General features: G+C 45.6%; 1 protein-coding gene across 2 annotated transcripts; it reads left to right on the plus strand.

The window, feature by feature from the left end:
* Positions 1 to 1,162: 1,162 nt before the first annotated feature.
* Positions 1,163 to 23,037, plus strand: CWC25 (CWC25 spliceosome associated protein). 2 transcript variants are annotated; one of them, XM_028089892.2, is made up of 10 exons: positions 1,257 to 1,433; positions 3,853 to 4,025; positions 10,484 to 10,720; positions 13,640 to 13,709; positions 14,334 to 14,461; positions 15,144 to 15,207; positions 15,830 to 16,041; positions 16,437 to 16,535; positions 20,944 to 21,105; positions 21,607 to 23,037. In XM_028089892.2, the coding sequence occupies exons 1-10, from the start codon at positions 1,416 to 1,418 to the stop codon at positions 21,719 to 21,721; spliced, it is 1,278 nt and encodes a 425-aa protein (XP_027945693.1). In that variant the 5' UTR covers positions 1,257 to 1,415; the 3' UTR covers positions 21,722 to 23,037. The 2 variants fall into 2 exon arrangements, with proteins under 2 accessions (XP_087884416.1, XP_027945693.1); XM_088028290.1 differs by lacking the exon at positions 16,437 to 16,535 and having other exon boundaries at positions 1,163 to 1,433.
* Positions 23,038 to 23,436: the final 399 nt, after the last annotated feature.

Raw genomic sequence — 23,436 nt, forward strand, 5'->3', positions numbered from 1 at the left:
GGTTAAGACAGAGTGGAGCAGCTGGGGGGAAAGACACGGTTATTTTCCCGTGCCTTTTTTTTTTTTTTTTTTAAAGGGTCAGTTGAGCGCATCTAAAATGCTGAAGTGGGTGGCTCAGCGAGTTGAGCATCCCACTCTTGGTTTCAGCTCAGGTCTCAGAGTCCTGAGATCGAGCCCTACGGTGGGCAGTGCAGGATCTACTTGTCCCTCTCCTTCTGCTCCTTCCCCTGCTCGAATTCACTCTCTAGCTCTAAAAAATAAATAAAATCTTATTTTTTAAAAAAATATTTTATTCATCTGAGAGAGAGAGAGAGAGAGAGAGAGGGCACAAGCGGGGGAAGAGGCAGAGGGAGAGGAAGAAGCAGACCCCCCCCCACCCCCGCCGAGCTGAGAGCCTGACGTGGGGCTCGATCCAGGACCTGGGGATCAATGACCTGAGCCCAAGGCAGACGCTCAACCATCTGAGCTACCCAGGTGCCCCCAAATAAACAAAATCTTAAAAAAAATGCTGATGACAAAGTGCCAATATGAGGGCGCTACAGGATAGAGGAAGGTATCTGTAATACCAGATATGAGGGGTCGGATGCAAAGCTGATGAACCGTGAGGACTTAGACGGGAAGGACGCCTCTTCCGGCATAAATGAAGGGAAAGGAAATGGAGAAACAGGCAGATTCTAAAGGTCTGGTGCAGGAGGGAGCGCCTGGCGGTCTCAGTGGGTAGAGCAGGCTCTTGATCTCAGGGTCGTGAGTTCGAGCCCCACCTTTTGGGTAGAGAGCCTTATGTGGGTGGGCCTCATCCAATAAAAAAATAATAAAGGTTTGGTGCAGGGAAGCCGATGGAATTTCGGCGGGATGCTTTCTACTTCCCTCGATAAACTAGGCCTAGAGTAAGAGTTGACCTTGCGTGGAGGCTGTAAAGGAGTGCGGCTTTGAAAAGCTTTTCTTAAAAGGCCGTGAGAGGGGTGTGCGGGGTGGAGGCGAATTGGCAGTGGAGCGGGGCGGGGAGAAGCCGGGTGGAGCCCGTGCGCGGCGGGGTGAAAGTCGTGGCGCGCTGCCATGGCCGGCGGGGCACCCCCGGCCGACCGTAAGACGACCGAGCAGCGCCGTCTCAACACAGCGTTCCCGAAACCGGGTGAGGGGCCAACAGAGGTGTCCAAAACCGGACCGCAGGCGCCGCGAGATCTGGGCCCCAAGTCGCGAGACTGCTCGTGACGCTAACCCCGCACTGCGCGACAGTGTACTAAACGTCATCGTCCCGCGACGCCGACGCAGTAATAGGGCGCCCTCCCGGAAGTGGGCTCTAGATCGGGCAGTAAAAGTGGCAGGCAGGTAGCAGCTGAACTATTTTTCTGCGTTTCCTCTCGATCCCTCCCGAGTCTTCCAGGTCCGCGCAGAAAGGAAACTTCTCAGCTGTCATGGGGGGCGGAGATCTGGTAAGTGAGGAAGGCCTGGGCGGGGGAGGACGGAGCCGGAGACCGACCCCGGCTGTGGACGGAAATTGGAAGGTGTGGGAGTGGGTGACCATGGCTACACAGTCGTGCTTTCGCAAGAAGGGAGCGTAGTCTCGAAGAGGGGACCGATCTCTGGGCCTACGGAGGGACCAGGTAGAGACCTGGGAAGGTGTGCGAAGTGTGTCGCCAGCTGTGGCGGCTGGTGTTTGTGTGTTTGTTGTTGGTGACCTTCCCCGCTGGAAATTCTGGGAAGTTCCGGGAGGGGGTGGTGGTGGTGGAACCATGCCTACGAAAGGAGGCAGATACCAAGTCACGCAGGCTTGATTTAGTGTATTTGTCTTGGGACACTTCTCTCTTCCTCAGCTGGGAGTTCAGTCATGTTTGGGGCTGTAATAGGAGTGGTCGTGCCCCATTCTCTTCGCCCCTGAGCCATATCTATTTTAAACCTGAAATTATCTTCTTCATGTCCACCTTTCTGACTTCCACTCCTCCTTCAATGCTGCATTCTGATCTGTAGTGACAGCTTTCTTCTGCGTTTATAGCACTTAATATAAGTTATGTGGCAATTTCTCTTAAACTGTATAGTTGATTTGTAGTGTGCTGAGCTCCTGATAGGGCAGAGGACCCTCAAGAGCATGGTACAAGATCAGAAAGATGCTAACCTCTTTAAAGTGTAGCTGATTGAATCAGCAAATAGATGGGTTTTGCCACCTGTCCAGTATCTGTATTAGAGTTTGTCAGGTGTTGTTGATTAGAATGCTTTCCAAGACTCTAAGATTTAGTGTAGTCTTTTTAAAAAATATTTATTTATGAGAGAGTGAGTATGCGAGCCAGGGGTGGGGGCAAAGGGAAGAGGGAGAAGCAGACTCACCACTGAGCAGGGAGCCTGACGACTCCATCCCAGGACTCTGAGATTGGGACGTGAGCCAAAGGCAGACGCTTAACCTACTGAGCCACCCAGGCGCCCCAGTTTAGAATGTTCTTCAGGTAACTGCATTTAGGGGCAGGAAAGCTCTAATTCAGGGTTTCTCAGCCTTAGTGCTATTGACATTTTGGGTTGGATAATTCTTTGTTTTGCTTTTTGTGTGTGGGGGTGGGGTGGGGAGGTCCTATGCATTGTAGGATGTTGAGCAGCATCCTTGGCCTCTATCCACTGGATACCAGTAGCACTCTTCTCCTCCAGTTGGGACAACCAAAAATGTCTCTGGGCATTGCCAAACGTTCCCTGGGGGGCAGAAACACCCATGTTGAAGGAAGGGAAGAAAGACCAGTAGAACAAGGCTGGGGATGGGTGGGGTGGGGTAGGGGACTGAGCAGCCTGATGAAGGGAAAAGGACAAGGCAGAAAAGAGAAAAGAAAGAAAAGAGAGCCCTCATTGACTGAATACCTTCTACACACCACGTACCTCTTGTAGGTTTTCTCATTTAGGCTTCTTAACTGGTCTCCGGGTCCTCAATCTCAGCCATCTCCAGTGCATTCTAAACATGATAGCTAGTCATGCCTGTCACCTGCATATGACTGTTTAGTGTTTCCTACTGTCCACAGGATAAAGCCCACCCCCTTAACACGGTTTATAAGGCACTTACTCTGTTCCTTTCTTAGTTGTCTTGTTTGGCTTCATCTTAGACCCCCCCCTCCTCATCAGCTCGCATGCCTTCTTTAGCCCCACGGAATCTCTTGTGCTATGTTCTTTCTCACCACTGGGCCTCAAGTTGTGTGTGCTGTTCCCTCTGGAAATCTACCCCTGCTCCTCCCTGCTTCCTACATCACTGGGCTAAATTGTAATTGTCATTAGATGTCACTTCTTCCAGGAAACCTTCCCTGGTTGACAGCTGAACCAAAGCAGTGGCTGATGGGGAGGAGGGAGACGAGAAGCATTCTTGAGGTGCTTTAGGGTGCAGCATGAAGGGGGGATCAGAACCGAGGGGAGATTCCCAAGAAGGAAGGTTGAAAGAGGTACTTGGTGGGGTTATAAACCACATAAGGTTAAGGCAGGTTAACTAGACTCAGGGAGAAGATTGTGTTCATAAAAATGAATGTCCCCTGCCAAACGCACTAGAGTTCTGTTGCCTTTCAGAGTTTACCTTCCCACCTCTCTGCCCATTCCCCCTTTCCTGTCACCACCATACTTTAGTTCAGGCACGGCCAATGGAAGTCTGATTCGTAAACATTTCAGGCTAACAGTGTTCAAAGGGAATCCAGAAAAGGCCTGTTCTATGCTGAAGCTTTACATACTTGAACAAGACCCCCAGATGTGTGAGAGATTATTGGGTGCCAACCTCACTATTGTGAAGAACGTCTTGGCCTTAGATGTCTGCTTGGGACTGAACAGGGAATGGGGGGGCCCATACCCACCCACCCAGCCCCTGTGTTGTTTTCTCCCTTCTTTCATTCACCACAGAATCTGAAGAAGAGCTGGCATCCACAGACCCTCCGCAATGTGGAGAAGGTGTGGAAGGCTGAGCAGAAGCATGAGGCTGAGCGGAAGAAGATCGAGGAGCTGCAGCGGGAGCTGCGGGAGGAGAGGGCCCGGGAAGAGATGCAGCGCTACGCTGAGGATGTTGGGGCTGTCAAGTGAGTGAGAGGCTGAGGCCGCAGTGGGCCAGCGGGGCTGGGGCTGTCCCGGTGGCGTGGGGCACCGTGGGGCTGGCCTGCAGCTGCATCATCCACTTGTCATAGAACTGCTGGCTACAAGCATGGGTTTTGGAGTCAGTCCGGCCTGGGCTCTCAGGCTGGCTTTGTGTGTAACAGTCTAACTGTGTCACTGGGAGCAAGTGTGGGGGCCTCAGTTACCTCAGTAGAACCAGGGGAATGAGAGTACCCAAGTCCCAAGGTTTGTGGAGGATCAGATGAGATAGCGTGTAAAGGGCTTAGTGTAGGCCTTGCGCATGGTTGGCGATTAATAAGCATGCCTGAGGATGATTGCCTCCTCCCCACCTCTCAGAGTGTGTCCGGGCCTCAGTCCTGCTTCTGTTTATGTACTGCAGACTCATGTTAGGGGGGCAGTGAGGTCTCATGGAAGCAGGTGGGTGGTGTCTGTCAGTAAAAGTTGTGTGACTGTGGACAGTCCCACTCCGTTTCACCCTACTTCAGTTTCCTCATGTATGAAATAGGATAGGAGCAGCAGATGATCGTTAACCTGTCCGTCTCATAAAATGAGGTGGGAGCAAATGTATTCTGAGAAAAACAAAAAGCATAAAATGTGCGTCGCATTCTTAAGTTTAGTGAAAACAACATATAGACTAAAATCGGAGTAATCTGTACTGTCATTCTCCTTGTTCATGCCTCTGGGGTGGTGGTGGCATACTCTCCCCATTGGGTATCTAGGGCTTTTCTTTAATACTTCATGACAAGAGGATCTGTGACATTCAGGATGGTGTGTGTATGTGAAACGTACACATGGAAATGGCATTATGGAACTTAGGCATGGAACTTAGACATAAAGACAGTCACATTCTTTCAGGATACTGGATTGGGGAGAAGACCATTCTGACTCAAGTGTGAAACTTGGAATGTTTTAAAATAGAGTTTTTTAGAATTTTTAAATAGAACAAAATATATTTATGACATTAATACATCAAATGAGATAAGGGAATGAAATTTTATGTTTTTTAGTACCATAGACATACGTTAAATTATTTTACTTTATACACTTTATGTAAATTATATACTTTACATTTTTAAAAATGTGTTGTTGTTATTTTTTTTTAAGTAAACTCTGTCCCCGGGCGCCTGGGTGGCTCAGTTGGTTAAGTGACTGCCTTCGGCTCAGGTCATGATCCTGGAGTCCCTAGATCGAGTCCCGCATCGGGCTCCCTGCTCGGCAGGGAGTCTGCTTCTCCCTCTGACCCTCCCCCTTCTCATGTGCTCTCTCTCTCTCATTCTCTCTCTCTCTCAAATAAATAAATAAAATCTTTAAAAAAAAAAAAGTAAACTCTGTCCCCAATGTGGGGCTCAAACTCACAACTCTGAAATCAGGAATTGCATGCTCTAGCCAGGTGCCTACATTATAATTTAATGTCAGTAAATTTCACACATTCAGATTAATTCCTGGGCAGTTTATAAGGTGAACACACATTGTTCTGTGTGAAACTAGATTTTATGAACCCTTGATTTTAAAACAGATACCAATTTTAGGTTCAGTACTTATTAGTCTATAAGATTTTGCTTTTCCGCTAACCAAAAGTAAAAAATTATTTTTGAAAAAAAATTGTTTTTAAGATTTTTTTAAAGTTTATTTATTTGACAGATAGAGACAGCAAGAGAGAGAACACAAGCAGGGGGAGTGGGAGAGGGAGAAGCAGGCTTCCTGCGGAGCAGGGAGCCCGATGCAGGGCTCGATCCCAGGACGCTGGGATCCTGACCTGAGCCGAAGGCAGATGCTTAACGACTGGGCCACCAGGCGCCTGAAAAAAACTTTTTTTAAGATTTTATTTTAAAGTAATCTCTACACCCAACGTGGGGCTCAAACTCACAATCCCGAGATCAAGAGTCACATGCTCTTCTGACTGAACCAGCCAGGCACCCCTTGAAATTCTTATTCAGCAAAGCATTACACATCATATGCCTGTTGTATCAGAAATCTGGGCTTTGCAGAGTCTAGTTAATGAGGTGGGAGTATAGATGAACAGCTTCAGAGCAAGGAGTTAAACGTTTATCCTTTGCTGACTCTCATGCCTGCTTACCTCTTATGAGTAGGAGGAAGTTGATTTTATATTCTTGATTTTTTTTTTTCTTTGCCCCCTCATGTATCCTCAAACATTACAAAACACAAAGGTCAGCATGTATGTCCTTTTTTTGGTCTTTACTTGCAGATGTATTTAATCATCTGCTTGTCCATCTCACTGCTTTGTATAGCTCTTTGCACAGTGACATGCTTTTAATTTATCCTATAAAATGCCAGTAGAATCCTTTTAACCCTGTAATGATTCACTTCCATGGGTCAGATAATCTTTTCTATATTTGTAATGCATCTCTCAGAACAAATAGAAAACTTAATACACGTATTATCCTGGATGTCCAAATCCCTCTTTGCAATAGAGTGTTGCTTTAGTATTTACGGATAATTCTAGAAAATTATGTGCTCTAGATGGTCATCTATACCAGTGTTTCTCAGCCTTTGCACTTTAGAGTATTCTAGGAAGATTAAAGATAGGAGTGGTTCCCTAAGAATAGCAGGGGGTATGTAGGGCAAGGGCATCTGTATCTTTTAAGAGCTCTTGGTGATCCTAACGGGCAGCTTGATTGAGAACTTGGTTTATATCTTTAATGATAGCAACAACAAAAAATCTATAGATCATCTTGCCTTTTTTTTTTTTAAGATTTTATTTATTTTAGAGAGAGAGACAGCATGAGTGGGAGGGGCAGAGGGAGAGAGAGAGACTCTCAAGCAGATTGCACGCTGAGCATGGAGCCCAATATGGGGCTCGGTCCCAGGACCCGGAGATCATGACCTGAGCCGAAACCAAGAGTCAGTCACTCAACCATCTGAGCCACCCAGACACCCCAAGATCATTTTGATTTTACATGGCTTTTCCCCTAAGTATCTTCTCATCTAAAACCTCAGAGTTAACAGTGAGAGATGGTGGTTACTAGCTCTATTTTAGACACAGGGATATGGAAGTAACTTGCATGCACAGAAGTAACTATGCAACTGGGTAGTGGTGGAACCAGGCCAAGCCCTGGATCTTGGCAATTCAGTGTGTTCTCTTACTAGAGGGCCTGACTGAGTAGGACTGATACTTGTTGAGTCCCTTCAAGACTCAACAGAGCCATGAAAATACTACTTTATAGAAGTATCTGCTGTTGTTTTTTGTTTTTGGTTGTTTGTAAGATTTTATTTAATTAATTAATTAATTAATTAATTTATTTATTTGAGGGAGAGGGAGAGAGAGCGTGTGCACGAGTGAAGGGAGGGGCAGAAGGAGAGAATCTCAAGCTGACTCCAGCGCGGAGCCTGACATGGGGCTCGATCCCCTAGCCCTGAGATCAGGACCTGAGCCAAAATCAAGAGTCAGATGTTCAACCTGCTGTGCCCCCCAGGCGCCCCTGTCTTCATTTTTTATATCCTTTCTTTTATATTTGACCCAGTTGCCCTACCCCAGAGACGTTTTTGCTTCTTGGCCTACAGGTTGCTCGTCCTCCTACCTCTTCCTATATCATGTCTTCTCTTTCCTTCACTTACTCAGCTTCTCCCTCGTCTCCTAGCTGCTCTTCTCCCTTTATTCTCTCTCTGTCAGATTTACTTCATTCCTGCAGTGCTGCTTGTCACCTTCATGCTGAGGACTCCCTGAGTCCGCTCAGCACACGCTTAGTGCTCGTCAGCACCGCTTGGTAATGCGTGGACCTCTGTGCCTCATCCAGTAGCTTATGAGCGACCTGGCTGCCTGAATCTTTTTCATCCTCTGGCCTTCCTCATCTGTCTGGCTCTAGGAAGTAGCAAAGTAAATGTTTACAAATGGATAAATGAATCTTTTTTCTCAACTTCCCCATCCCTGTTAGTGGCAGGCATGCATAGGCATGATCCCTCCAGTCGTCTTTGAGAATGTCCTTTGAAAGTTCCCCTGACCCAATCACCAAGACATGGCTTTTCTTTCAAAAAGTACTGCCTCGCTCAAGACCCATTGACCATAAAATGGCAAACACTGAACATGTGATGATTAGGCAGTTGTCTGGGATTCACAGGTGAGTAAACCTGGTGGGAGAGAGAAGCATATACATATAGCTAATAAAAGGACCGGCTAGTGTTTATTTAGTACTTACTTTGTGCCATGCACTCTTCTGAATGCCTTGGTCTTCCCAAATCCTTCTTGAACTACAGCTTATTCTGTTAAAGAAATCCTGGGAGATGGGGCGCCTGGGTGGCTCAGTCGTTAGGCGTCTGCCTTCGGCTCAGGTCATGATCCTGGGATCCTGGGATCGAGCCCCGCATCGGGCTTCCTGCTCCACGGGAGGCCTGCATCTCCCTCTCCCACTCCCCCTGCTTGTGTTCTCTCTCTCGCTGTCTCTCTCGCTGTCAAATAAATAAATAAAATCTTAAAAAAAAATAGATTAAAAAAAAAAAAAAGAAATCCAGGGAGAGAAGTCCTATTGGCATTGTCCATAGTCTCCAATGGTGAGGGTGGTAACTGGGTGAAGGCAACTGGGCGGGGTCTTCAGCAAACTAAGGACAATTGGGAAACTGCACAAAGGCAAATTTTGTCCACCAGGTACCAGCTCCTCCAGTTAAACCTTGGATCACCCATCCTAGCTGACCCAACAACCATGGCCACTGGTCCATTTCTTGCTGCCATTGTGGCTTCTGGTAAGGCAGCACTTTGTGGTGGAGTTCCAGAGATCTTCTTTCCCTCTAGCTTGAACCATTCAACAGTCAATCTGGAAAACAGGCCTTCCTAAACTATAAAGCTACCTCCCAACTGTGGAGGCCTGACTTTAATAGCTGTCAAACTCCCTTGAAGTTTCTGGTTTATTCCAGCTGGAGAATGATAAGAACCTTTAATTGCTTGAAAGATATCAGTACCTATGGTACCCATCATTAAAGGCCTCCCACAGGGCATGGTCCTCACTATACTCCTCCATCTTGACTCCAGTGGTGTGAGTGAGGCCGGGCAAGCTGGGTGGAGCTCGACCCCAGTGGCCCACAATCAGTTCTTAATTCTAGACTATAGTGTTTCTCAAACCCATCCTTTTAATAGGAAAAAAAACAAAACTAAACTAAAACTAAGGGTTATGCCCCTTCATCATTGGTTTAAAATATTATTTTTTAAAGATTTTATTTATTCATTTGTTTGTTTGTTTATTTATTTATTTCGAGAGCGTGAGCATGGAGGGAGAGAGAGAATCTCCAGCAGACTCTGTGCTGAGTGCAGAGGCTTATGTAGGGCTCGATCCCACAACCCTGAGATTGTGACCTGAGCCAAAATCGAGTCAGACACTTAACCGACTGAGCCACTGAGGCACCCCTGGACATTTTTAATAAGAATATTTTTAAACCAGGGCCCTGGGTGGCTTAGTCAGTTAAGTGTCTGCCTTTGGCTCAGGTCATGATCTCAGAGTCCTGGGATCAAACCCTGTGTTATGCTCGCTGCTCAGTGGGGAGTCTGCTTCTCCTCCCTCTGTTCTTCCCCCATCTCCCCGCTCTTGCACACTCTGTTTCTCTTTCAAATAAATAAATAAAATCTTAAAAAAAAATTGTCCAAAGACACATAACTTAGGAAGACATCCTTTATGCTCATAGTTGTTACATAATCTTAAGCAAAAATAAATACACAAATGTTAAGAAGCCATATTCAATAAATGTTGAATTTAATGTTACAGATAATACTGTTTTGATGAAACTGCTTTGCCGCTTGCAGTGTGAACGTGGTATTGGCTCTTCCACACAGGCACTTGGGAATTCGGTATGCCTTTACTGTCTGTTGTGTGGGTTCGATTTTCCCACCACTTCTTTCTCTCAGAACCACAGGGCAGTAATGGTTTGGCAAATATTGGACATAACTTGGCCCCTCTCTTTTGGCTTGAAAACATAATTTGCTTATTCAGGTATCTCTGGTCTTTTCTCATTATCTTCTCAAGTGGAGAATTGCTGCTGGTGCCCATGTGACAACACGCACCCAAACACACTTCACAGAACTGCATATGTGGTCACTGAGATTGTTCTTGGTAATGAGATGATCCAGAATCTGCTTATTGTTTCCTGTTCTCCTCAAAATGAAAGCAGAATATAAAGGCTTGGTAAAGGAGACTTGAGAAGCCCTGAGCAAATGTCCACGCCTCAAGTTGAGGGATACTTTCTCCACATAAATTGGCGTTAAGAGTGTGGAAACGATCTCTCCCCTGAATGGTGAGCTATGCGCACAAGCACCATGTGTTCTCGTGTGCCACATGGAGCACAGGGTTTAGCTCTGTGAGGTTCCTGGAGAATGGGTCCTGCTCCGACCAGCTGGAGTCCTCTAGCCCTTGTGTTCGGGTTGCATGTGTAGGTCTGCAAGAGTCTACATTTCCTTTGATTGTGTTTTTTTGTCTTGAACTAGGAAAAAAGAAGAAAAATTGGACTGGATGTATCAGGGTCCTGGTGGGATGGTGAACCGTGATGAGTACTTACTGGGGCGCCCCATTGACAAGTACGTTTTTGAGAAGATGGAGGAGAAGGAGGCAGGCTGTTCTTCAGAGACAGGACTACTCCCAGGCTCTATTTTTGCCCCTTCCGGTGCCAATTCCCTTCTTGATATGGCCAGCAAAATCCGGGAGGACCCACTCTTCATCATCAGGTACTGGTGGCCAGCTAGGAGGGGTTTTGCTTTGTTTTGGTTTTTTTCAGAGTTGCTTAGCTTCACAGTTGGTTTCCTCTTGCCTTTTCTCTGCCCTGTAAAAGGATTTGTCTCTATTTGGTTTCCCTGATGTTGGGAAGGAGGATCTATCAGGGGTGTCTTATCTGGGCCATGTGATAAGTGATGGCCAATGGACCAGACCAGACCAGACCAGATTATTCATTTACCTTTGGCTCTTGAACAAAAATAGGAGTTAGAAGCAAGGTGAGAAAGGCTGGCTGCTTTTTGGAAATTTGGGACTATGTATAGCGCGGGATAGGTGGGAGAGCAGGCCTTCTACCCCCCCAACCCCTCTTTTTTTTTTTTGTGCAGCAGAACCCTTTAAAAAGAAACGTTAGAATCTTCCTTGAAACCCTAATATGTAACATATCAAAGTAGAGTTGCATTTTGGGTGCCAACTCATGCTGTGCATATTAATTTTTTTGGTTTAATTTGCAGCATTTTATTTCAAGTGTATAAAGTTGAACATTGAAAAACGTTTGTCATTTATATTTCTAATTTTGAAAATATTTTGAGGTTATTTACATAGTAAAGGTATTGCATAGGTGTATGTAAAGATACTGTGTATGTATGTGCAAATATTTTCTTCCATTTTGTTAGCTTCTTAATTAGTTAAATCGTGGTAAATAAAACATAACATAAAATTTACAGTCGTAACCCTTTGTAAGTGTATAGCCCAGTGGCATTAAGTAGATTCACCCTATTGGGCAGCCATCCGCACCACCCATCTTTAGGAGTTTTTCACCTTGCAAAACTGAAACTCTTTACCCATGAAACAAGAAGTCCACATTTCCCCCTCTCCCAGCCCCTGGGAACCACCATTCTACTTTCTGTGCCTGTGAGTTTGACTACTCTAGGAGCCTCACATAAGCCTCACATCTTTTTGTGGGACTGGCTTATTCTACTCAGCATAAGGTCTTCACAGGTTCATCTGTGTTGTAGCATATGTCAGAATTTCCTTCCCTTTTTTTTTTTTTTTTGAGACTTTATTTTAGAGAGCGTGCACAAGCAGGGTCAGGGACAGAGGGAGAGGGAGAACCTCATGCAGACTCCCTGCTGAGTGGGGACCCCAACGAGGAGCTCTATCCTGGGACCTGAGCTGAAATCAAGAGTTAGTCGCTCAGCCCACTGAGCCACCCAGGCGTCCCCTCCTTCCTTTTTAAGCCTGAATAATACTCCATTGCATACATTCTATTTGTCTCTTCATCTGTCAGTGGACATTTGGGTTATTTTCACCTTTTGGCTATTGTGAATAATGTTGCTCTGAACATTGATGCACAAATGTTATGCATATTATTTTATGAACTTTTTTTCACCAAGTTATATATAGCAAACATCTTTCTATGTCACTAACTGTGCTCCTATAATACTGTTTTTTATGTCTACATTGTGTGGATATTACATAATTTATTTATTAATACTCTCTTATTGGACCCTAACTTGTTTCCACATTTTCATTGTTATAATATGGACAGCTTTGTAGGGACCTTCCTGGATTATATCCTTACAGTAACAAATTCTTAGGGAAGAATTTATAAGATTAAAGATTATGCGGGCTGTGATAAGTGTTGCCAAATTGTCTTCCATGAAGGCTGACCAGTTTACCGTCATGAGAATAAATGAGAGTAAGACTTATTTTTTTTAGAATTTTATTTATTTATTTATTTATTTTTTAAAAGATTTTATTTATTTATTTGACAGAGAGAGAGATAGCGAGAGCAGGAACACAAGCAGGGGGAGTGGGAGATGGAGAAGCAGGCTTCCCGCCGAGCAGGGAGCCCGATGTGGGACTCGATCCCAGGACCCTGGGATCATGACCTGAGCCGAAGGCAGACGCTTAACGACTGAGCCACCCAGGCACCCTAGAATTTTATTTACTTATTTGACAGAGAGAGAGAGAAAGCACAAGCAGGGGGAGTGGCAGGCAGAGGGAGAAGCAGGCTCCCCACTGAGCTGGGAGCCCGATGTGGGACTCGATCCCAGGACTTGGGATCATGACCTGAGCTGAAGGCAGACGCTTAACCAACTGAGCCACCCAGGTGCCCTGACTTTTCTTTCTTTTTTAAAGATTTATTTATTTTAGAGAGATGGGGAAGGGGCAGAGGGAGAGGGAGAGAGAGTATCTCAAGCAGATTCCCCACTGAGCGCAGAGCATGATACAAAGCTGTATCTCATGACCCTGAGATCACAACCTGAGCCGAAATCAAGAGTCAGACGCTCAACCGACTGAGCCACCCAGTCGCCCCGAGAGTAAGACTTCTTGAAAGAGGAATCCATTCTCTTTATTTCCCAGCTGGTTTTCGTGCTAAGCGGCAACCGGTTGATACACAGGATGACACCCATTTACTTGACCAGCTGGGAAGCCCTGAGCATAAAGCCTAATGAGGAACAGCCCACATGTACTCTTTTATTTTATTTTATTTTATTTATTTGACAGAGAGAGACACAGCAAGAGAGGGAACACAAGCAGGGGGAGAGGGAGAGGGAGAAGCAGGCTACCCGCGGAGCAGGGAGCCTGATGCGGGGCTTGATCCCAGGATCCTGGGATCATGACCTGAGCCGAAGGCAGACACTTAACGACTGAGCCACCCAGGCACCCCCACACGCACTCTTCTGTACCACAGGAAAGCAGTGTGACCTTGCCCTCCAATATTCAGTCCCTTCTGTAGGTTTGAGGAAGAAGCCTGAAGGCTTCCACACCACCATACAGCTTTTAACACAAAACCTGTCTGCGTGCATTTGGAAAAAAGATTGCTGTGTAGACTTGTAGAGAGTAGAGTGAATGACTTAATCCCCTTGCCGAAAGAGATAGTCATGATTTTTATTATTTTTTATTTATTTTATTTTATTTTTTTTTAGGAAGAAGGAGGAGGAGAAAAAAAGAGAGGTGTTGAATAATCCTGTGAAAATGAAGAAAATCAAAGAATTGGTAAGGAGTTTATCAAATAAGCACTAAGAGGATCTTGTAGCTACTTAACATGAGAACTTCTCTCATTTCCCTCTAACCTTATGAGCAGGAAAGCAGAATGATTTCCTCTTTCGTGTTGTTTGGTTGGAAAAGCATCATGTGATGTCAGTTTTTTTAGAAATTAGGAGTATGGGACATGCCTGGGGAAGTCCTGATCATACGGTGTATTCAGGAGATCACATGGTGTCGAGCCTCTAGGGCCCATTTATCATTCACTTGATGTACCACGTGAATGTGTTTTGGATTAGTTGGTAAGGAAAATGTAAAAATTGATCTTGCAGTCCCCGATTGCTTTCAGTAGAGTTGGAGTTCTTTGGACAGATTGGGAATTCCAAGGCATTGGTTCTGGGGATGGTTTACAAATACCAAGTCCTAGCTCCACCCACCAGATATTCTGTTCAGTAGTCCAGGGGGTGTTTGCGCACTGCCAGTGTTAACACTTGCCCCTTCCTGTTGACAGGGAAGCTCGGCTAGCATCCTGGACCCCTGTAGACCCAGAGGCACAGAGTCAGGTAGTTTGTGCCTGAACCAGGCCCCTCAGGGCTCTCCCTGATCTTGCATGGCTATGTTCTGGCTGTTTTCTAGTTGCAAAGGAGTCTGGAAAAAAAGGAGAAGAAGAAGAAGAAGGAGAAGAAGAAGAAGCACAAGAAACACAAGCACAGAAGCTCAAGTAGTGATGATTGCAGTAGCGAGGAGGAGCGCGGCCGGGGGAGGTGAGCATGCGGAGGTGGGCCTCCCTCATTGACTCATTGACTCATTCATTCTGCAGATAGTCACGGACGCCTGCTCTGTCTTGGGAACTGCCAGGCACTGGGGTTTCAGGGGTGAGCACTCGCACGTGGGCCCCATGCCCACAGAACTCTCCATCCAGCGCCTGCGTTCATTGGAGGTCTCAGCGCGGCCCCGCACGGAGCTGACCGTCGCCTTGTAGGTCTCAGCGCAGACATCCCAGATGTGACTTCCATCTCTGCTTGTGACTCCTCCAAGACGGAAGTGGATTTTATGTAGCCTTCTTTTTCTTTCTTTCTTTCTTTTTTTTTTTTTTAATGCATTAATGGGCCCATGTGGGCCCATTCTGTGTGTCTTGTCTGTGGGAGCAGCAAGCATTGTCACTGCTGACTCACTCTTAGTCCCTAGAATAGCAGCACGAGGTGAGAGGAGAACATGTTCAGGCGTTGGGGCTGAAAAGCTAGGCCCACGGGTTTTCACAGGAAAAACATGACTGTGCTGATGCATTCTCCAGCAGAGACAGTCCAAATAGACAGCCACACTGCCGAGTGATAGCACAAGTGGGAAAGGTCACGTTTGAAGCAGGAAGCTTGCTTCAGCACGAGAGATTTAAACTGGACCTTTATGCGTTTTCTTTTTCAATGAATGTGTGTTTTAATCACTTAGATCTCAAAAGAAGATGGCAGATTCTTCCCCTGTGCTGTCCAGAGCCCCGGGATATGGCTTACAGGTAAGGATGTGGGCATCTCATAGGGAGTGACTTTGGAATGTGTTGACTTGAGAGCCTGTTTGGACAGAGAGCATTTCTAGCAGCCAGTCAGACATCATGAGGGAAGGAGGGAGTTTGGGCCACCAGGGTCAGGGCTGCTGGGGAGCTGGCCCATTCCTTACCCCTGAGCCTCCAGCCGGGGCTGAGGGCCCTCTGAGTGGAGAGCCTAAACCACTAGTGGGGCCTGCAGGCATTCTGCCTCTCCCTCTGCACATAATTTCAATGAAATGCAGGCATTTTTAGCTTCCAGGTTGATGGCTTTTAACCACCATCCCTCTAGATTCCTTTTTTAGTAGGTTTAACCTTAGGTCCTGGTCTCCATGCCCTGTCTCTTGCTCCTACTCAGGCTGTGGTGAAGTTAAGGCAGTGCAGGTGGCTGGCAGGGTCCATTCTCTGAGGGGATTCTGTAGAGAACTTTGCTAAGTTTGAGTGCTTCTCTGTGGTAACTGTGTGATGGGCTTGGTACGCCTGGTTGGCTTCTTACAGAACCTCAGTGCTCATTCATTTCCTTGTTTCACTGCATTTTCTCCTGAGCTGCAGATTCTCCTATGAATACCTTCTCTTCCTTTCCTTGATGCTATAGATCAGGGACTCCTACCATAGCCAGGGAGTGCAGAGTTCTCTGATGGCCAAGCAAAAGGGAATGCACGGGTTGAAGAATTATTCCAGGTCCAGAAGCTCCTCCCACTCACCTCCCAGACATGCCAACAAGAAGAGCACCCGAGAAGCGGGGTCCCGGGATAGGAGTTCTCGATCCCCAGGTGGAAGGTCACGGTCCCCGAGGCCAAGCAAACCGTGAGTGTGGGAATTCACTGGGAAATGGCCTGTAAATGTGGGGGCTGGTCACAGCAGGTATTTGCTTTTACTGATGTCCATTAATTTTTCCAAATGTCTTTGCTTTATTTACTTTATATTGTGTGTCCCTGTCGTTCCCCACCCCCGGCCACCTCAATGTAAAGCTCAGGCCCCTAGAACTACATATTTATATATGTGGAATCTTTGGAGTGAGTTTAATATCAAATCTTATGTATCTTTGTGTTTGCTTTTCTTCCACTTCTGCCCTCTGTTCTCTTCAGTTTGGATTATAATTCTAGGACTGTTAGCTTTTCTCCCATTATTTGAGGGACATGATAAAAGCCCCTGTATTGAAAAGGCTTTTCTCCTCTCTGCCCACTCTGTGTCTGTCACAGGCACAACTCAAAGGTCAACAGGAGAGAGAGAGGCCGAACTAAAAGCCCATCACCTAAAAAGGAGATCTACCAAAGGCGGCATGCTCCTGGTTACACCAGGTGAGTCAGGAGCCCCAGGTGTGAACTGTAGACTCTGCAGGCCTGAGTCTAGGAGTGGCTCAAACCAGGGCAAGTGGATAATCTACATCACCTTTTTTTTTTTTACCAAACCAGCTTTTATTCTTCCTGTCAGCTTTTAACAGTCTGGCCCGCCTCCCTTCCCTACGAGGCACATTGAAAGGACAAAGTAATAGTTTTAACTTAACGAACAATTGCTTAAGTGACTATCTCTGGACATCTGTAAACATGCTAATTGTCACAGAGATTTCCACAGAGAAGCTTTTCTCAAGAGAGTGTTCCTTTCTTGGGGCATCAGCTGAAGGGGAAGCAGGGTGCTCTCCTTGAAGGCAGACACCCTAAGATGGACTCTGTGTTGGAGTTGGGTGTGGAGTGAGTTAGACCGAACAGGGGCATTCAGCCCTGGGACGTGAGGGGAGGTGGCTGTGCCCACAAAAGCCTGTTTCTGGGGGGTCTCGCTTACTCTTTGTAGAAGTTGAGAGGAGATGGGCAACTTTTCTGCACTTCCTTTTACTGCCTAAACAAATTGGCTGCGCAGTAGAATCATCTGGGAAGCTTAAAAAAAATTCCATTACCCGGCTGCACCCCAGCCCTATTACATCATAATCTCTGGGGGTGGGCCCAGACATCAGTATTTTTAAAGCTTCCCAGTGATTTCAAGAGGCAGTCAACATTGAGAACACTGGGAGTCTACACCACCTCTTGTATTCACCATGTTAAAAAAGAGGCAGACCCTCCAGGTCCCTTTTAACTCTTGATTGCCTGATTCCCTAAGTTTCTAAGGAACAGAAACTTTTTTTTTTAAAGATTTTATTTATTTATCTGAGAGAGAGATAGAGCGAGCCTGAGGGGGGGAGGGTCCGAGGAGAAGCAGACTCCCCGCTGAGCAGGGAGCCCGACGCGGGACTCGATCCCGGGACTCCAGGATCATGACCTGAGCCGAAGGCAGTCGCTTAACCAGCTGAGCCACCCAGGCGTCCCAGGAACAGAAACTTTTTAAAAAAGTTTTAATCTTGACTGACAACTTTCTAAAATATGTTGTAATGTTTCCCTGCCTTCTCAGAGTATGTTATGTAGAATTTAATCTTTTATTGGTGACAGTTTTTCAGCTGGGCTGGAAGTTATGCTGCTCTTTGGGTTAATGCTCATGAGCGTGTGTTTGTTTTTGTGTTTTAAGGCTCCTGGTCAGTGTGTGACTATGCTTTTTCAGATGCTGCTTTGTTTTTCTGTCTCTTTTGCCATCTGCCATCACTTTAGTTTGTCTTACTTTATCAGCCTTATAATATTTGTGTTGAATTTTGTGATTTAAATGGGTTAGAGCCCTCAAGACCCCTCTCTCCCAGGAGTAAAAGCGCAGAAACTTTAATGCATAGATTTTGTGATCTCATTGTGTTGGTTTGGTGTTCCAGGTGGTCGAGGTGGTTTTATGTAGTTAAGATGACAGTGAATTAAGATGAAAAGAAAAATTATGGCTATAACTGAGAACTTTTTAAATGTGCATTTTCTTTTGTGTGTATGTTTTAATTGGTGATCTAAAACGACTTTAACAGCTGAAAAGATGAAGCTTCTCTTTTGTAGTAAAGATGCTCAATTTTAAGCAATTTTGGGGGCACCAAAATTTGGAGGGGTGGCTCAGTTGGTTAAGCGTCCGACTCTTGATTTCAGCTCAGGTCATAGTCTCACGGTCCTGCGATCGAGCCCCACGTAGGGCTTCATGCTCAGTGGGCAGTCTGCTTGAGATTTTCTCTCTTTCTCCCTCTGCCCTACTCCCCGCTTGCGAGTTCTCTCTCTCTGTCAAAATAAATAAATAAAATCTTTTCTTAAAAAAAGCAACTTTTATGGAATAAGGCTATTTTTTCTTGTAAAAATTTTTTGGGGTCTTGTGGGACTCCATTTAATTAATATTTTCCATTGCTTTTGAAATTACAAAACTTCTTGCAGGCAACACAGCACTTTTATAATTTTTTAAAAAGATTTTATTTACTTATCTTGGAGAGAGATTTATTTTAGAGAGATTTATTTATTTTAGAGAAAGAGAGAAAGTGGGGGCGGGTCAGAGGGAGAAAATCTCAAGCAGACTCCCTGCTGAGCCCAGAGCTGCAGGGCTCCATCCCTCGAAACCAAGAGTCAGGCACTCAATGGACTGGGCCACCCAGGTGCCCCCCTCCCTAATGTTTCATTTTAAAAACCTTTTTCATTTTATCGATGTAATATCTTTCATTATCTCTGAGTGAAATTTTTAATTGTAAACTTTTAATAAGTTTTGTGCTTCATCTTCGTCTGTTCCGTTTTCCTTTGGTCTCTTTCACGTGAGAGGCTTTCCTGAAATGTATGATATTTCACTGTCTATTCATATGTAAGAGTAAGGAATTAAAGCTGAGATCACTGTATTGTGTATGGGCAGGGCTTATCTACTGGTGGGAGATTGGGTTTGAACTGGTTTTTAGCTGGGGACACTTTTATATCAGTATCTTTGGTTTTCTTGTCAGGAACCATTATATTTCTTCTTTTTTAAAAAATTATTTATTTATTTATTTGACAGAGAGAGCACAAGCAGGGGGAGCAGCAGAGGGAGAGGGAGAAGCAGGCTCCCCGCCGAGCAGGGAGCCCCTGTGGGGCTCGATCCCAGGACCCTGAGATCATGACCCTAGCCGAAGGCAGACGCTTAACCAACTGAGCCACCCAGGCCCCCAGGAACCATTACATTTTTATAGAAGAGGGTACCTGAGTGGCTCAGTTGGTTGAGCGCCTGACTCTTGGTTTCCACTCAGGTCATGATCATGGAGTCGTGGGATTGAGCCCTGTGTTGGGCTTCACACTCAGTGGAGGGCCTGCTGGAGATTGTCTCCCTCTCCCTTTTCCCCCTCCCCCTGCTTGCATTCTCTCTCAAATAAATAAATAAATCTTAAAAAAAATTTTTTTTTCTATAGAAGGAAAAAGCCCTTTGGCTGTGTGACCAATGGGTCTAACTCTGGCTGCTGGCATTTTGGGAGAAATTATTTTCACTCCTGGTGGCCCTGCCAGCTTCCTTTGCTGTGCCTGATTTGCCTGCAACTTCTGATTTCCTGTCTAGCTTAGTTCTTCAGAAACTCCTAGAAGGGTCTCCCTTCTGGAAGGTCTCTTTCGATGTTTGGGAGAACAATCACTGGCTTCCCCAAGTTAGGCATGAGGACCCAGGGTGTCTTAATTGCTCCTCATACAGACTTTATTTTTTTTTTAAAAGATTTTATTTATTTATTTGACAGAGACATAGCGAGAGAGGGGACACAAGCAGGGAGAGTGGGAGAGGGAGAAGCAGGCTTTCTGCAGAGCAGGGAGCCTGATGCAGGGCTAGATCCCGGGACTCTGGGATCATGACCTGAGCCGTAGGCAGACGCCCAACGACTGAACCACTCAGGCGCCCCTCCTCATACAGACTTAAAGACTGAGCTTTACCACCATCCTCTACTTGGTGCCTGCAGTCTCTGAGCCTTTCCTGGATTTTGCTTCTGTTTGTATTGGGCACTTAAAGGGATTGAGTTTTCTCTAATCTGTGAAAAGTAGTTACCACCCCTTCATCCACTTCCATCTTCCAACAATTTTTAGACATCTCTTATCCAATGTCTTCTCCTCTCCTATTCTCTTTGTGGTTTTATATATCTTATTTAGTGGGTTTTTTGAAAGGGAGCATTATCATTTCACTATAGACAACTAAATGTCAAGTTTTAGTGTTTTAAGTTTCTGTCTCAAAATTCAATTCCACTCCCTAATGGGACTCCACCAATTATTTTTTCTCTTAAAGGGGGATCTTTTAAATGGGCTTATCACACCCATTTGAGAAGCAGTGGATTTGGATTTCTGTCATTGTTAAATAGTGATTGACCTGGTTCATCACCTCCTCTTCTTGTTCTGACTTCATTTGCAGTGAGTGCCAGGGAAGAAGACCTACCCATTACTCTCTGAGATTAAGTTGAATTGACTGAATTCTTCAGGCATCTGGCTTCAAGCTTATTCCTAAAGCGGTGTACTCCTGGGCTATGTCCATGAATTTCTAAGCATTTCCAATGGGTAGATGGTAGATGTCAGTCACATGGCTAACTTAGTCCTGTGTTCTTCAATAAGTCGTTGAGCAAACAGTTGGAATATTTTGTATTTAATGTTTAGAATAATGAATCACTCCAGAGATTACTGAGAGTAGGGAATCCGTCCCTACAAGTCTTTGAAATTTGGATGAAGCCATCTGCCCAAGATATTAGGATGGAAGGAAACTCATGCTGAGTGTGGCCCTGGGTAGAACATTTCCATAGAGCAGGGCGGGGATCCTACCTGATTTCTGTTCTCCCTGTAGTGTTTGTTTTTTTTTTTGCTGGGAGAGAAGTAGACCTGATAGGATGGGTTTTGTGTTCAACAGAAAGCTCTCATCAGAGGAACTAGAGCGAAAACGTCAAGAAATGATGGAAAATGCCAAGTGGCGGGAGGAAGAGAGGCTGAACATCCTCAAGAGGCACGCTAAGGATGATGAACGGGAACAGAGGCTGGAGAAGCTGGGTGCCCGGGATGGGAAGTTTATCCAGTGAGTGCATCTTGCTGCCTAAGGGCTTTCATGGCTGTGGTTCCAAGGAGGCAGTTGGGTAGCTGATTCATTCATTGTGTTCCTGGTGTTTCTGTGTCTGCAGTGAGAACAGGGAGGTCAGCTTCCAAGCCACCTTTGTTACTACTCCCAGCATCTAGCTAGGCAGTGGGATATTTTTTATTTGAAGGAAGGAGGAGTGAATTGGTATTTTCACTGAATCTCCTTGCCTTCCATTTAAATAAGAATTCATGGCTCAGGAGGCCTTTTTCCAATGAGGCTTTACTTGGTTTCCAAAACAGATAACTTTTCCCTGATGGAAGTTGTTTTAACAAATTGAGTTCCAGATGGAGTCCACTCCAAGGTTACCTACATGGGCTTAAAAGAGCTTGGGTTTCTACATCTGCTTTATGGCTGGCAACCTGTTTCTTCTATTTCTGCTAGATGGCTGACCAGTTGACAAATATTTGTTACTCACGTTATTCTCCTGTCTTCTCTTCCCAGCCGCATGAAGCTGGAGAGCGCATCTACCTCCTCCCTGGAGGATAGGGTGAAACGGAACATCTACTCTCTACAGAGAACCTCAGTAGCTCTGGAGAAGAACTTTATGAAAAGATGAAAGCCATCCCCTCTCTTGCTGGTTTTCCTGAATTTTCCAGGGAGGCTGCCGATCCCTTAAACATTCTCTTTATAAGAGTTCAAGTGACTTCTTGTACAGTTGTCAGAGCACCGCTGTTCAGAGTGACTCTCCTCCAGTGATTCCCGAGACAGCTTACTTCCTTGGGGAACCAGTGCGGCGTACTTTATGGGACCCTCAGTAACTTTTGCTGAGTGTCTTACAGGTTTTAGTGAGTGGGCACTGGACACTCTAGGTGTGAGCACTCATCCTGCTCTGGAAGGCTGTTTCCTGTGGTCATGGTACTTACTATGCCACTTCTTCCTGGCTGTGAGAACAGTGTGCCTCAGTGTAGACCGGACCTTGCAGAAGCCTCTCTCTTGAGTCGCCCAGATAGATTGTGCTTCGTGGGGTAAATGAACATCTACGTGATTTAGTAGATAATGTGACAGAATGATGTCAGCTTAGGGCAGAGCCAAGGGGGTGACAAACAATCTGGAAGGGGAAACAATCCAAAAAAGCACTAGATGAGCTGTTGACTATCTTTTGAACTGTAAAAGCGTAGTGTGTATGTGTATAAATGTATAATTTTTACATGCTTTTTAAAAAAGTTAGCTTTGTGAGAACATCTTGTTTGGTAAGGGACTGTACTATATAATGTTACTGAGTAATACAGTAAGGCAGGTCAGCTTTTTTTCCCCTCTGAATCCGGCTAGTTTAGGAGAAGCCTGGGTTTGTAGATAGGATCCAGGGTATTTGTCCTTTTACACTGCTTACAGGCTCCCCTGTGGGCAGTGCAGCAGTGAAGTCAGATGATTTTAGGAGTCAGGACCAAATTACCAGTGTGTTCCCACCCTGGCTCTTAAAAGAAAATAAAATGGAAGCTGTTTTATTTCATGGCTTCCTTTTAATCATGTAGTAATCTTATTACAATTGTAGATTTTCAGGCGTTTCCTACTATTTTTTAGTCAGGTATTAAAAACCCCAAGACTCTTGGGACCAGTCTCTTGCCTTTACTCCTTTCCCTTTTCTGTTCTTTTACCAGAAGCCGTCATTTGACCCATGAACTCCTTAGGCCCTCTTGACCCACACATTAGCCGGGCTAGTTCCTTGTTCTGCTAATCCCTAATTCTTAAAACGAATTTGGATTTATATTTTTGTGCATTTATGATGCCAGGCACTGTAATACTTAAAACCCAGTCTTTCCCCAGAGAGACAGTAACACACTTGTTATTCATTTAATCACCTCATCCTGCTTCTCTATGCTAATTGTCTTTTATTTTATTACTTGGTAATAAAGGCTACATTTATTTTTGCAACTGTTTAAAGAGCAACCATGCGCTGAGTACCGAATTTACGAATTCCCATACAGAACAATACTGACCCGTAATTTGTGTCAAATGTTTGGAGATCCTTCGTCCGAGAGGAATTATATAACAAAGCGTGGGCAGTTTACTCAAAGATGTCATGAAGTGAGCCAGAGAATAAGACGATTACGATTCTCCGCTGTAGGATAGATGTCTAAAGGTGCCGCCGGTCTCTTAACTCGACCCTTTGGAGGGAGGAGGCCAAGCGGCTGGTGGGTGGGTGCGGGACCCATTCATAAAACCCAGGGCTCCCGGCCCGCTGCTCTCATTGGCCCCGGGGAAAAGGGGCGTGACCCGCGGGGGGGGAGCGCACTTCAGACCCAGGGGAGTGGGAAGATCCACGCTTGGGTG

Source organism: Eumetopias jubatus, unplaced genomic scaffold, assembly GCF_037043125.1.
Source record: "Eumetopias jubatus isolate StellerSeaLion01/CBP00866 unplaced genomic scaffold, mEumJub1_p1.0 scaffold_10, whole genome shotgun sequence".
Lineage (NCBI taxonomy): Eukaryota > Metazoa > Chordata > Mammalia > Carnivora > Otariidae > Eumetopias > Eumetopias jubatus.

What these genes read in the sequence shown, in the direction of transcription:
- CWC25 (XM_028089892.2), top strand. An exon ending in GAGGATGTTGGGGCTGTCAA is followed by an intron (nt 4,026 to 10,483) that starts GTGAGTGAGAGG and finishes GTCTTGAACTAG; the next exon opens with GAAAAAAGAAGAAAAATTGG. An exon ending in CGGGATGGGAAGTTTATCCA is followed by an intron (nt 21,106 to 21,606) that starts GTGAGTGCATCT and finishes TTCTCTTCCCAG; the next exon opens with CCGCATGAAGCTGGAGAGCG.